General features: G+C 35.7%; 1 protein-coding gene across 8 annotated transcripts in view; it reads left to right on the top strand.

Annotated features, from left to right (window-relative positions):
* Window positions 1-14,982, top strand: part of nmnat3 (nicotinamide nucleotide adenylyltransferase 3) — a 29,432-nt gene that overhangs the window by 5,272 nt on the left and 9,178 nt on the right. For 3 of the 8 annotated variants that reach the window (XR_012393513.1, XR_012393514.1, XM_695734.9), the window contains exons 3-4: window positions 2,116-2,299; window positions 7,966-8,027. Coding sequence is in view for 4 of the 8 variants with exons in the window: in XM_695734.9 (XP_700826.3) it covers window positions 2,116-2,299; window positions 7,966-8,027 (246 nt within the window). In the remaining 4 variants the exon portion in view is untranslated. Of the gene's footprint in view, window positions 1-3; window positions 2,300-3,344; window positions 5,711-7,965; window positions 8,028-14,982 lie in introns of those variants that run through there. The other 5 variants (XR_012393516.1, XR_012393515.1, XM_073928709.1 and 2 more) reach the window with 3 other exon arrangements.

Here is a 14,982-nt window from a genome sequence, read left to right as displayed (position 1 = left end):
AAGTGAATCCATTTGTAAATGAAAGAAATAATTTTTCTGTTTTGAAAGTTGACATGACCAGGTTGTACATACGAGATGCAGAATCGGACACTCAGGACTTACACATGCATAGTCATTGAAAGAGGAAGTAAAACCTATTTGTGACTTGAGTGAGAATATTTTGAGGATAACACATTTTAATAGAATGTGTATTTTTAAATGATGTCAGAGAATGTTTTTATTCGGGAAATATTTAAAGTGAAATGTTTGAAAAGGTGCCTTCTGGAGCACTTTTAGAATATTTATCTTCAATCAAACTAAAAGATAGTATATGACAGTTTTTAGTGTTGTTCCTACTTGTATATTTTTTGTTGTTTTTTACAATGTATGTTTAAGAAACTGATTTGATTTTATGATTGTATATTGTATTTTTGTTAGTATATGTTTTTGCCATGAATATAGCCTATGCTGTTGATATGGCATTAAAACCTAAATAAATAAATTATACCAGACACTGTTAAAAGGTCATTCCTAGTCACTGGACTTTTTTGACAGGGTATTCGAGTGACGTTGTGAAAGTATTTTGTGGGACTACTAAACACGAGTTGTTATTATGGATTATAGATAGCAAAATTTAGTAAGGTTTTCAAAAAAATTTTAAAGCATGATGATAAAACACCAACGCCGTTATGAATGTATTAAAACATAAGCTTGTTTGTTGTCAAAAATTTTAATAATGAAAAAAAAAAACTAATTTGTGCATCTCTTGAAATTTTCTCACTTCTTGGTTTGAGTGGGATCCTGAAAAAATTTCAGTTTCAAGGGCTATCTAGCTCTTCTCCTTAGCCCTATGCATTCAAGCTAAAAGGAATTGGGACACCCCAACCCCTTCACATGAATGCACAAAACGAAGGGTAGGGGTAAGGGGAAGGGGTAAGAATTAGGTTTGGGCTAAGCCTTTGGTAAAAAGGATCATAGCAAAACGTTCAAATAAAGAATAGTCTTTTCAACCACATATACATTATTTATTATGTAAATTCAAATGATTGTAGAAGTACTGAGATAAAAATGTATAGTTTGGATGCAAAAACGTTTGTCAGCAGTGATCAGAAAAGAGCAAATGACTTTAAGTAAAGTAAGTAAAGTTACTTTATCATTGTTAATTTATATATATATATTTTTTAATTTAATTCAGTTGGTTGTAATTGTAAAATTTAACTGTTAAAATATGTTGGTCATTAAATCACTCAGGACTGGAGTTTGACAATTTTTTTTTAAATAATTATAGATTAGAAATAGATTATTTTACAATTGTTCACTGTGAAATAACCAATGCGCAGATCCGATTTGTATTTCATGTTTTACTTGTCTTTTCCGGTATTACAAAGCAGATACATGATTTTGTAAACATGTTTAAATATTGGGAAATATATTGGTATATATTACTATATTACATATTACTCAGTACAAAAACTGATTATTGTCAGTCTTTGTTCATGTGTAAGCAGATAAAAATTTTGTTTATATCTGAAGTATACTTTGAGCTTAAAGTCTGTGCGAAATCCATATGTACAATGTTTATTTTGCTCGTGCACATTCTTAGTCTTAATTTGAACAGTTAATCTGTGCAAGTTAATCCACTGAATAAAACTATTAATTTTGGTAATCTTAATTAAAGAACTAACCATTTGCTCCTGCTCTTGAACAGCAGTTTTTCCTTGATGACGCCAGTTTGACGGCTTAAATGAAATATGCAGTCACGCCCCTCCAGCCGTTTGTTTGCTGTGAACAAAAGATGAATGGAAGAGCACAAAAATAAAACCCCAACCCCTAACTAATATGTCAGTCATAAATATATCATCATACTGAAATAAAAGTCTGCAGAAACTTCCAGTTCACATGGATTTTGATAAAACAAATTGAGTGTTTGTAGTTGAGTCATTGAATTATTCAATAATTTTAAACAGTTAAAAATGAATTAATCAGTTTTTATTAATTTATGTTCTTTCTAGATTTTTCTTATATATATATTATGCATGCTTTATTCTAGCTGAGCTATGATGCACTGATTCACATCTCATTGTGATGTATTTGACTCTGTTTGGGTCAGATATGTTGTCTTTGTCATTCTCACAGGTCTGTACCGTGTGGTGGGTGGCATTATATCTCCTGTCGGTGATGGTTATGGTAAACAGGGTCTTGTTGCTTCAAAACACCGACTTGCTATGGCAAGACTGGCCTTGCAGAGCTCCGACTGGGTTTCTGTAGATGATTGGGAAAGCCAGCAGCCAGATTGGACTGAAACTGTGGTGACCATGAGGTGAATATGAACAAAGAATGATTTTAGTTTTCTGCATTTACTTATTGATGTAAATCATTTATTCATTTAAAAACAAGAAACCTTTGGGTGTTTTTACCACAACTGGGACTTTGACTGTGAAGGAAACATCAACTGGTTTTGACAGATTCAGTACTAAATGCACCTCTGCTATCCTAAAAACTGTTCAGAAGTTCAAAAATAGAGTGGTTTTGATGAGAAGTTGGCTTTTTTCTACTTCAAAAGCTCTTTTTAAATGTAAAAAGTACTGGCGGTATTAATATGAATGACAGTTTATGATATGCCTCACAGTTACTGTACGTCTGATGTTGGGCTTATCTTTTCTTTAATGAACTGATGGTGCTTATTAAAGCTTAAAAGTATTAGCAGCATAACCACTGACATTTTAATGTTCCCTACTGTTTCAAGTCCACCACTATCATAGAAAGAAAGCCTCAGTCTCTTGTCTTAATGACTTCAGTGCAGTGGCTCACACCGGTTCTTATGAAGCATTTTGAGAGTCTTGTCAAGAAGCACATTCAGAGAGTCATACCCGACCCTCATACTGGAGCCATTGTAGAAAACAAGACAAATAGCTCCTCAGAGCAGGCTATATCATTTGCCTTTCTAAACATTTCAGCACATCTAGAAAATGTAAACAGCTATGCAAGACTATTTTTGATTTTAATTTTAGTTTGTTTGATTATAATTCGGTCATCAGCACTTTTATCCCTTAAAAAATGCATAATAAAGCTTCATAACCTAGCTGAACTCTAATTGAATTCTGAGCTTCCTGAAACATTAAGCCGATAAGACAGGGGGGGACATATTAAGCAGCTCCTCCCCTTTTTTGAAAGATCTGTATTCTTTCTGTATTTGTTTATTTCAAATTCACATCTCGGGTAAAAGCTATATTTTACAGCATTTTAAGGGTCATAGTCTGTATGTGGTTAGTTTAACTTTGTTTTATTGATGCATTTTAGTCAGAGCTACAGTATCAAATATAAAGAATCAGTAAGGCTCAATCCCAATTATTTTTTTTTTTTAGAATGAGCCAACACTGTGTGGGTCCTAATGCCCCAGTATAGTGACCGTGACTCTATACTGCTCAGTGAGCGCCGTCTTTTGGATGAGATGTTAAACCGAGGTCCTGACTCTCTGCGGTCGTTAAAAGTCCCAGGATGTCCTTCGAAAAAGAGTAGGGGTTTCACCCCGGTATCCTGGCAAAATTTGCCCACTGGCTTCAGGTCATGGTCTTCTAACCATTCCCATATAATAATTGGCTTCATCACTGTCTACTTCCCACCCATCAGCTGGAGTGTGGATTCTGGCACAAAATGGCTACCATCGTGTCATCCAGGTGGATGCTGCACACTGGTGGAGGATGAGCAGATTTCCTTCCATTGTGTAAAGTCCTTTGAGTGCCCAGAAAAGCGCTATATAAATGTAAGGAATTATTAATATGTTTTGTAGTCTGAGTCGACTCTCCATATGATTCAGTGCATATGATTCAGCGCTTCCATCTCTATCTCTAGAACAGAGCAGACTGTGTGTGTGCACTGTGGTGTGATTCATTTGAAAGTAACGCAATGTTTTTCACATGTGCAGTGTGTTTGATTCACCATGTTAAAATAGTAAGTGTGAATAAGTGACTAACTTCATTTGCAGCTTTAGCGTCTGATAATAGTGTAAGGGGAGGAATTATTCAGTTTCTCTATAGAGCTATAAATTTATATTGGCAATGCAAATTTTGGCAATGTTTTAAAAATATACTATCTTGTAGAAATCCTGAAGCCTAAAATTTTATAAAAGTAAAAAACTGCTCTTTTTTCTTATGATGGATTTTCATATACACATTTCATATTGCGTTAGACTGAAAAGAAAGACATACTGCATTTTATACAGACATTTAATCACTACTTATAAGCTTTTTTTGCTATTGACAGTTATTTTTAATGTATGTGTATGTAAGTTTGTATGTATGCAATATTTTATTTTTCTGCAATGAATATTCCAATATGAATACAGTTTTACAATATAGTTTGAATAGCTCTATTTAATGGTTTTCTGGGGTGTCAAACTGTATTCAGGTACAGAAATGGAATAATCACAATGCAAAAAAAAAAAAATAGTACAAAAATTGTGTTTCACTCAACAAGCTAAAATATCTGCCAGTGAAATAATCTTGTTTTCACGTTGAAATGTAGATATTTGGACTAGAAACAGGACAAAAGTTGTAAGTAAGAATACATTTTTTTATTAATTCTATAAATAGAGTGAATAATAAATACAATTCTGTAGCTCAGAGTTAACCTATAATTCAGACTCAACATAGCATATCTTTGTGATGTGACTTGTGGATGTGCACATTGCGATATCGATTCTGAAGCGTCATCAATATAGTGCAATACATAAAAGAATGAAGGGAAAAAGATCTGTAAAACAGGTATATATGGCAGACATTCAAGTGTAAAAATAAAAATCAATTTTGCATTATATTTCATGTGTACCTTCATATGTGAATTCACCATATATATCACCCTCTATGAAGGACTTTGCAAACTCACTGTCATTTTCAAAACATCAGAGCTGAGCTAAAGCCGAACTTTATAGGAGCCCAATCCTTAAATTCCCTTTGTATGAGATATCAAATAGCCATACGCTGACGTGACTCATTCCACCCCTGCTATCCATCACAACAGCCTCGGTTTCCATTCTCCCTGGATTCTGCCGCAGAAAATATGAAACACCCCGGCATCCTTTAGCATTTGGCTGCTAGTGGCCATGCCAAATTTGTGGCCCCCGCTTTTCGTCGTGACTGTCCATTCCTCCTCTTGAATCCCTCAAGAGAAGGTAAAGTAACAAGAGACTGTTTAAGGACGCTTTGGAGCACTCAAATTTTGTTTTATGCCAACTGCTAGCTATGCCCTTAGGTGGCTAATTAATACTCGTATGCCAGGGTGCTGCTGGATGGCTGCTCTTGCGCCAAGGGCTCGTGCCAGGGCTTTGTCTTTCTAGGTTTGTAATTTACTTCCTGGCAGAATTTTGGACGATATTGTGCAATTGCCTCTGCGCCCTTGCAGTTGACCTGTAATGTTGAATTACTAGGTTGAGTTTTCACTATTTTAAAGGGCATAGAGCTGAATAGGAAACACACTGCCTTTTTCCATACTGCCTATGTAGGTAGCATTTTAAGGTACACTACTTGCATGACTGCAGGAAATGGTAGATGGCTTTTTAAGATGCCTTTTTTTTTAAAGAGGGCCACATTTTGATAGTGTTATAAAAGAAAAATCATCTTTTCATCGATGTAGCTATGATTCTATCTCTATTTTTGTTACATCATTTTTTTTTTTAGAAAGGATGCATTAAACTGATTAAAAGTGACATTGAATGTCTTGGAATTAAAATAAATGCTTCATGGGTTTTAATCATTTTTAATTCAATAAAGAATCTTGAATATGTTACATTTTCTACAAAGACTTTAATCAGCATGTCTGTTTTCATGATAGTGTTATTATTTGTTGACAGCAAGTAAGCACATTTAATTAATTTCTGAGAGATTATTTGACCCTAAAGACTCAAATAGCTGCTGAAAAATTCATCCATCCATTTATTCAGTCTTTTAAAGTGGTAGTTATCCCAAAAATGAAAAAAAAAAAAAAAAAAGTTTAGATGCATCATGTCTTCACAGTATAGAGCAGTGCTTCTCAACCAACACTGCGTGTTTTGGATGTCTCCTTTGTCTGTCACACCCATTACAGGTCTTTCCGTCTGTGCTAATGAGCTGATGACCTGAATCAGGTGTGTTTGGTTAAGGAGACATGGAAAATGTGCAGAGCTGGTGGTCCTCCAGGAACGTGGTTGAGAAATACTGGTAGATCACACTTGTTTCCCCATTAAAGAACATATTTAGCTTTGGTGATTCGTAAAATGAGAGATAAGGGTTACCTTTCCCAGTGATGGGTTGCGGTTGGAAGGGCATCCGCTGCGTAAAACATATGCTGAATAAGTTGGCTGTTCGTTTTGCTGTGGCAACCCCAGATTAATAAAGGGACCAAGCTGAAAAGAAAATGAATGAATGAATAAGGGTCCAAAAATAACACAAAACAAAATCAACAATAGTTTGTTGGCTATTGGTTAAATAATGTTTTTTTTTTCTCCAAAAATGAAAAGTACCTCACCATTTACGCTCCCTTATGTGGTTTTGAACATTTATCAGTGTCTTCCTTCTGTTGAGCACAACAGAAGTTGTTTTAAAAAATGCTGGTTGTGGGAACCTCTGAGATAGGAAAAAATATAATACCATGAAAGTCAATGGGACCCAGCAACCAGCAGACTACCTTATTTCGTGTTCAACAGAAGAAAGAAACAAGTACTCTAAATAAAAATGTAGTAAATCCAATTAACCTTTTTTTTCAAGATAAGTGGTTACAAACTATTTATATGGGCTAAATTTAAATAACAAGTTGAGCATTACTAAATTTAATTTGTTTGTTTAAATTCAGCCCATATAAAAAGTTTGCTACCAGTTAACTTAATTTTTTTGGTAAATCCAATGAATCATTTTTTGTGTGTGTGTGTGTGTACGTTTTAAACATAAGGGTGAGTAAATGCTGACAAAATTGTAACTTTTGGGTGAACTATCTCTAAACTCACCCATGTGTGACAATTCCAACGATCTTCTTAACTAAGTAACTATATACACTTATTTTTTTTTAACAACATACTTCACATGCCAATTTGCACATAACAGCTGCACATATAAAGTTGTTTGTGGCTGATTCCAGCATTATAGATGTGACATTTGCAGTAAAAAAAATGAAAAATATATATTCAGGGAATGTATATGTTACCACCAGTATATTGAAACATCTGTTTATATTTTGCTTACCCCTTAACCATGGAGTTCAGGCATCAAAAAAATATTAGTCTATACATGTGTTTTTATATTTAAATTAACGGCCACATTAATGCGTTACGGACGTGACAAAAAAAAAAAAAAAAAGCGTGAGTTTTTGTGAGTTGACATACTTTGTGGAAATTCTGTGAATAAAAATGCAGATGCCAAAAAAAAAATTAATTGTAACAGTCAAAAGGATAAGGGTTGGCTCTGCATGGAACACACATCATTTGTTTTATTTAGTTTTTCATTTTTGCATTAATGAGGAAAGACTATTGTTACGGATGTGACTTATCTTCGTTATGGACATGACTGCTCTGAAATTGGCAGTTGATACATTCTAAAAATCAAATGCTTTCAAAACTTTATGGGCATGTAAACCAGCAAACTGTAACCTCTGAGACATCGATAGGTAAGGTTGCACAATTAATCAAACTTAGATAGTCCTTGTTATATATCCCCTTGTTATATTTAATTCATATTAAGGGCATGTGAGTCGTTAAAGGTTAATGCAGGTTTAAATGTTCAAAACTCAATTACGGAAATGATGTTGCATGCTAACATGGTGCTTTTTACCTTAAATGATATAGAACTGCCAATAAACATAATCAGCTATAATATGTTTATCGAGCTCCTGATGTGTTTCCTGACAATAGTATCACACAATACAAATGTAAAGTTTCATATAAACTGATTACCCAAACAATACAGTAGCCATAACACTCACTAATGCATATCTGCTGTGTTTCTGTCTGACTAAATACAGGTACCACTACGGCCGTGTAGCTGCTCAACACTGCTGTAATAAGGGACCGCCCACAACCTCAGGTAAGCCCTGCCCACCTTTCAATATGTCTTTATAAATTGCCACAGAAACCGTTCAAACCTTTAAGCCATTCATTGAGCCTTTTCAGTCTTTGCTAATCACTTTAGATAAGTGACGAATTCAAAACAGGCTGTTGTCTTCCTCATGGCCTGCAGAAGCACCATTAGGCCTCTTTTCAGCAGTGTTTTTTTTTTTTTTGGCTTTTTGTAGAGGAGCATGCTAATGAAGTCTAAAACCCTCCACAGGATGACTGGGCTTAAGACAAGCATGCTCGGACTGGTAATGAAGCTGAGATTAATAGCCAGGACAACTTTAAAACAAGACAAGTGCCAGAAATTATATAACACATGCACTTGAATACCCTGTAATTGTGAAAGGCCTTGATTATGTGCAAACCCCTCTCTTCTTTTTTTTTTTTCTTTTGTTTGACATTTGGCTGAAGATTGCATTAAGCAAGCCGCCAATGGTAAATAAACATATCAGTTGGAATTAGCCTAAAAGACGTTGAAAATCATTGACTTTTTCAAAAAGAGATCCTTTTTATTTTAGATTTCATGTCGAATTACAACAGGGATTATTTTTTATTAAACAGCTCTAATGAAAACCACATTTAGGCGATTCAGAGAAGTTTTGCAATTACTGATGTAAGCCATTTATGATTGTCTGGAAATATTAGTGTTTGTATTGGAATATTCGCAGTGATTTTCATCAATGGCTTCCTTTTTATTACTTACTTTAATATTCAATTTTAACAATGCGGATAAATAAAAAAGTATATTGTATATACAGAGTATATTGTTCTTAGCTATAATAGATACTCACAATAGCCACTTTATTAGGTACGCCTTACTAGAACCGGGTTGGACCCCTCTTTGCCTTCAGAACTGCCTTAATTCTTCGTGGCATAGATTCAATAAGGTGCTGAAAATATTAAAGAGATTTTGGCCCCTATTGACATGATAGCATCACACAGTTACTGCAGGTTTGTCGGCTGCACATTCATGATGCGAAACTCCCATTCCACCACATCCCAAAGGTGCTCTATTGGATTGAGATCTGGTGACTGTGGAGGGCATTTGAGTAGAGTGAACTTATTGTCATGTCCAAGAAACCAGTCTAAGATGATTTGTGCTTTATGACGCGTTATCCTGCTGGAAGTAGCCATCAGAAGATGGGTACACTGTGGTCATAAAGAGATGAACGTGGTTGGCTACAATCATCAAGAAGGCTGTGGTGTTGGCACGATGCTCAATTGGTACTAATGGGCCCAAAGTGTGCCAAGAAAATTTCTCCTACACCATTACACCACCAGCCTGAATCGTTGATACAAAGCAGGATGTATCCATGCTTTCATGTTGCTGATTCCAAATTCTGATCCTACCATCCGAATGTCACAGCAGAAATAGAGACTCATCAGACCAGGCAGGGTTTTTCCAATATTCTATTGTCCAATTTTGGTGAGCCTGTGTGAATTAAAGCCTCAGTTTCCTGTTCTTAGCTGACAGGAGTAGCACACGATGTGGTCTTCTGCTGCTGTAGCCCATCTGCCTCAAGGTTGGACGTGTTGTGCATTCAGGGATTCTCTTCTGCATACCTCGGTTGTAAAAAGTGGTTATTTGAGTTACTGTTGCCTTTCTATCAGCTTGAACCATTCTGGCCATTCTCCTCATAATCTCTAGAATCAACAAGGCATTTTGTGCACACAGAACTGCCACTCACTGGATTTTTTCTATTTTTTGAATTATTCTCTGTAAACTCTAGATATGGTTGTGCTTGAAAATCCCAGTAGATCAGCAGTTTCTGAAACACTCAAACAAGCACGTCTGGCAACAACCACCATGCCACGATCAAAGTCACTTAAAATCACCTTTCTTCCCCATTTTGATGCTTTGTTTGAACTCGTCTTGACCATGTCTGTATGCCTAAATACATAGAGTTGCTGTCATGTAATTGGCTGATAAGAAATTTGCGTTAAACAGTTGGACAGATGTACCTAATAAAGTGGCCGGTTAGTTACATTATACATCATTACATACATATCTCAGTGCATAGAATTATACAAAGTAAATGATATAAATAAATACAAAAATAAACACACTTTAACCTTCATAAGAATGCAGCGAACAGTGTGAGGTTACCATTTCTGTAATAATTACGGTTTACTGTATACTTCTTATATGAACCACTTTCCCCAGTCCTTTCTAAAAGCCCTTGTTTCATTTTCAACATATATGAAAGCTCTTCCATCGCCAGGATTTCTTCAATAAAAATATATTCATTAATAGAATGAGAAGGAGTGCAGTGGCCACATAGGTTTTTTGAGACTATGTTTAGACACATGGAGCAGGAATAAAGGGCTTTAGTGGGCCTGCGAGGTTCATTTCCTGCTCCCTCCAATTCATGTTTGATCAAACAAAAGCTAGCTTTCAGACATATGCTATAGAGAGAGAATTAGAGTTAAAAGCATGCTATTGATTCTTTCTTATGCTGTAAATATCACTGCTGAGGTTGAGCCCTAGAATTGCTGGCCATGAACACATTCTATTGAAGCATATAGGGTAAGGAAAGTGCAAGCTTTGTTGCTTTTTGTTGTTTTTGTTGTTGTTATTGTTTTTTGCAAGAGTAAAGTCATTAGTTTTGGGCATACTTTGTGCCACAGTAATATTTTGAAGAATTGGAAAATTCTATATTTGCTTTATCACTATAGTAATGAGGTATTTAGACATCTACCCAATTTAAAATGCAATTGCATTGTATAACAGAACGTATTACCATATTACCATTATTTTGATGTAATATACCATTAAAATATTTGTGCAAGTTAAATAATTTTAAAGAAATAGAGACAGTTTTACTCAGCAGTACTTCTATTTTAATATATTCAAAAATCTAAAACATTTTGCAATAATAATAGTTGAATAGTACTTATTTATATAAATAAATGGGTTGGACAATAACACTATTGTTTACTCTTTTCCAAGTTTTCAAAAATAAGAAGTTAATAATAATAGTTGGTAATTAGCTAAATAGTTTCTTAAATTTACTGTTGAGCTGCATTAAAACCTTTAAAACTTACTCTACACTTACCGGCCACTTTGTTAGGTACATCTGTCCAACTTAATCAGCCAATCACATGGCTTCAACTCAATGCATTTAGGCATGTAGACATGGTCAAGACGATCTGCTGCAGTTCAAACTGAGCATCAGAAAGGGGGGAAAAAAGTGGATTTAAGTGACTTTGAACATGGCATCGTTGGTGACAGACAAGCTAGTCTAAGTATTTCAGAAACTGCTGATGTACTGGGGTTTTCATGCACAACTATCCCTAGGGTTTACGGAGAATGGTCTAAAAAAGAAAAAACATACAGTGAGCGGCAGTTCTGTGGGCACAAATGCCTTAATGATGCCAACGGTCAGAGGAGAATGGCAAGACTAGTTGAAGCTGATAGAAAGGCAACAGTAACAGTAAGAGGTATGCAGAAGAGCATCTCTGAATGCGCAACATGTCCAACCTTGAGGCGGATGGGCTACAGCAGCAGAAGACCACATCGTGTACCACGCCTGTCAGCTAAGATCCGGAAACTAAAAAAATTCAGTAACCGTGTGATGCTATCACAACAATATGGACCAAAATCTCTGAGGAATATTTTCAGTAACTTGTTGAATCTATGCCACAAATTATTAAGACAGTTATAAAGACAAAAGGGGGTCCAACCCGGTACTAGTAAGGTGTACCAAATAAAGTGTCAGATTAGTGTATATTGAATAAAGTGCTCTCTAAATAAATTGTGATTTGACCTGTAGTATTTGGTAATCATTTTATTTAGTTTGTAATTTTATTTTGTCGGTAGCTTAAACTAAGTGTCAGTACTTTAAAAGTTTTTCAACAAATCAGGATATTTTCTTATCTTTCAGCTTTGCTAATTATTAAAAATATTTTGGTTCAAAACAGCTATGTTAAAATCCTATAAAATCTCTTCATTTTTTCATTGGGAGAGTAAAATTAGCTTATAGGTCCCAGAAGACATGATGGGAAATAAACCATGACAGAATGTTTATTTTGGGGTAAATTTCGAAACCTGTGAATAAGTAATCACATTGTTATTGTTCAGAAACACTTGGTTCCTTTTGACAAACACATTAAAGGTGCTGTAGGGCATTTAACCTAGATTGGCACTTGAAAATCTCATTTAGATCTCAGATTTAGGTCTTCTAAATGATCATATCAGTCTTTGTGACAGCTGTAGGCTCTGTGCACTGCCATCATTCAAGTTAAGCACCGTATTCAGCTTCATAAGCAGTTGTCAGTTTGCTGCTGCTTTTTTGTTGTTGTTGTTGACATTTTTGACAGTGCTATGATGATTTGCTGCTCTACTGCTCTGTCTTTGATTAAAACAGTTGAGCGATTTCTAAACAACACTTACATCACCTCATATTTTCCAAACAGGGAAGAAATTTGTTCATCTTCTGGAACACAAATATGGCGTCTTTAATCAGAATTGAGTGATTTTGGTCTCGCCTTTAAAAGTCTGTTCACCCAAACCTCAAAATGTTAAGTGTTGTATTGAAAAATGGGTTTGACTTGTGGAGTTTAAACCATTTAAATCTTTGGAAGGGACATGATTGCCTTATATAGTGAACAGATTTCATTTATACTTTTATTCACATAAAACAGGGGTGTCAACTCAGTTCCTGAAGGGCCATATCACTGCACAGTTTAGTTCCAACCCTGCTCCAACACACTTAAGCCATGGTCACACTGCATTTTTCACCCCATAGACCTCCATTCATACACATGTGAATGTGGCAGACCAGAAACGCAAGCTTGTGCAAGTTTTGCTTGTCGCTGCATTGGAAAGTTCCGCATCACATAAAAATTGCATCACATGGTTACGTGAGACCAATAGAAGATCAAAACATGACCTCTCTGGACAGAAATTAAAAATATTGCTCACTATTTTAATGTCTAATTATCTTCTTTAATCCGAGCCCTTTTCGCAGCGCCGTGCGACAGAATTTCGCATGCTCAAAAACACCCCCATACTGCAGTAGGCAGGGTTGTAAAGGTTGCTCGTGTGTACCCGTAAACACAGCAATAGCAGCTGAGAGAGAAGAACAAACAGTTTCATAAACATCTGGCAACAGCCTTCAAGAAGAGAAGTGACATATCCTTTTCTATTTGCCTTGGACAGACACAGAATGGTGCCACCAGTATGCGCAAACTATTAGAAAATCTTGCGCAACGAGGTCTGCTTTTTGTCTCTTCTAATTCTTTAAAATCTCTCCATGAGCGTTCAACTGTCCTGGATATTAATGTGGCTAGTGTTGTTGTTTTGGATGTTGTTCTCTTGTCTGACACCCTGTGGAATGAGAAACAAATCTGGGGGAAGGAATTGCATGTCAAAGAAGCAGGAGTTCCAAAACACACCCACCAATCGCCACGGGCCAATAGTAGCTCAATGGGATTTAGGAGCCAAAACAAACTCTCACAAACTTTTGCTTTGGTTAGCTGTTTCGAACTGCCAAAATGAAGTCAATAAGAACTTCCTTTCTGATAGATTTTGTTCAAATTTGTCTTTTCAGTGTGAAGTTTCAGTTTTTGATCTTGTTTGATATATACAAAGGCTTTAATACTGGTAAATTGCCATAAAATTAACGTAAAGACTTGCGTTGTTCAGGTACAGCGGAATTCCAGCTATTTACTGGTAATGTTACAACATCTTATTCCAAACAAATTTGCATGTGTGAAAGGGGCTAATGATTACAGCATTCATATTTGCCCACAGTAGTTCAAATGCTCACTTCCAATTTATTATGTAGAGCAAGGGTGTCCAGTTCTGCTCCTTGAAGGCCAATATCCTCTAGAGCAATGGTCTCAAACTCAATTCCTGAAGGGTCGCAGGTCTGCACAGTTTATCAACCCCCCCAACTCACACCTGCTTAATAGTCTTTAGTAGTGTTGAACACCTTGATTAGTTGGATCAGCTGTGTTTGATTAGGGTTGGAGCAAAACTGTGCAGAGCTTCGGACCTCCAGGAATAGAGTTTGGGACCTGTGCTCTATACTTTAGCTTTAACTGGTTCCAACAGCAGCAAAAACAAATTATTAGTACTGTTAAAAACCAATCACTCATTCACTAAACCCTGTATAGTACATGACAGTTAAGTGTACTATGCCTGGAAATACGGAATAAAAATGAGCCAGTAAAGTCAGACACTAATAGCATGAGCCAGAGTCTAAAGTCACATACTGTTTGTGTAGGCACTACTGTAGATTTTGGTAAAAGTATGAAATATAGTAAGAGTATGAGTAATATGAATGAAATTTGGATGTACTACATCTGCCATGTTGTCATTATCTTGTGACCTACCTGTGTCAGATGCGCTGCTCCACATCCATTCATAAATTCTTTCCCGTGGCCTCATGGGATAGAAGTGTTCAGTATCTCAGCACAAAAAGTAGGTCATCCTGCTGCTTCTCAGCTATTGTTTTGGGAATGCAATGAATTTGGCCGAAATACTCAGCTCACATATGGGTTGTCTCATAGAATATACTGTAGTAGGGAACTAAATTTTAGACGCTGTGCCAGCTTACTGAGTCTGAAGGCCTTGATTAACTGGTTTAGATATGTTTGGGTAAATAAACTTTCACTGGAGACAAAAAAACAAACATATAAAACGGTATTACATCTAACTGATTGCATTTTATTACTTCTAAACATCCTTTAAAAATAAAAAATAAAACTGTATATAATTTCCAAATGTTTAAACCAGGTATAAATAAGGATCATAATAATTTAATTTTAAAACACAGTCACCACAAATTCTGACTTAAGCGCCTCTTTTTTACGTGAAGATTTTCTGAGGTTAAATACAGATTTAAGCTAATAACAAGAAAGTTTAATAACAAACGAAACTGTTGTTGAAATAAAATCTTTGCATAGCTATGACTGAAATC

Source organism: Danio rerio, chromosome 2 (assembly GCF_049306965.1).
Source record: "Danio rerio strain Tuebingen ecotype United States chromosome 2, GRCz12tu, whole genome shotgun sequence".
NCBI lineage: Eukaryota > Metazoa > Chordata > Actinopteri > Cypriniformes > Danionidae > Danio > Danio rerio.
Note: the sequence above shows the minus strand (reverse complement) of the source record. Positions and strands in the feature narration are given on the sequence as shown.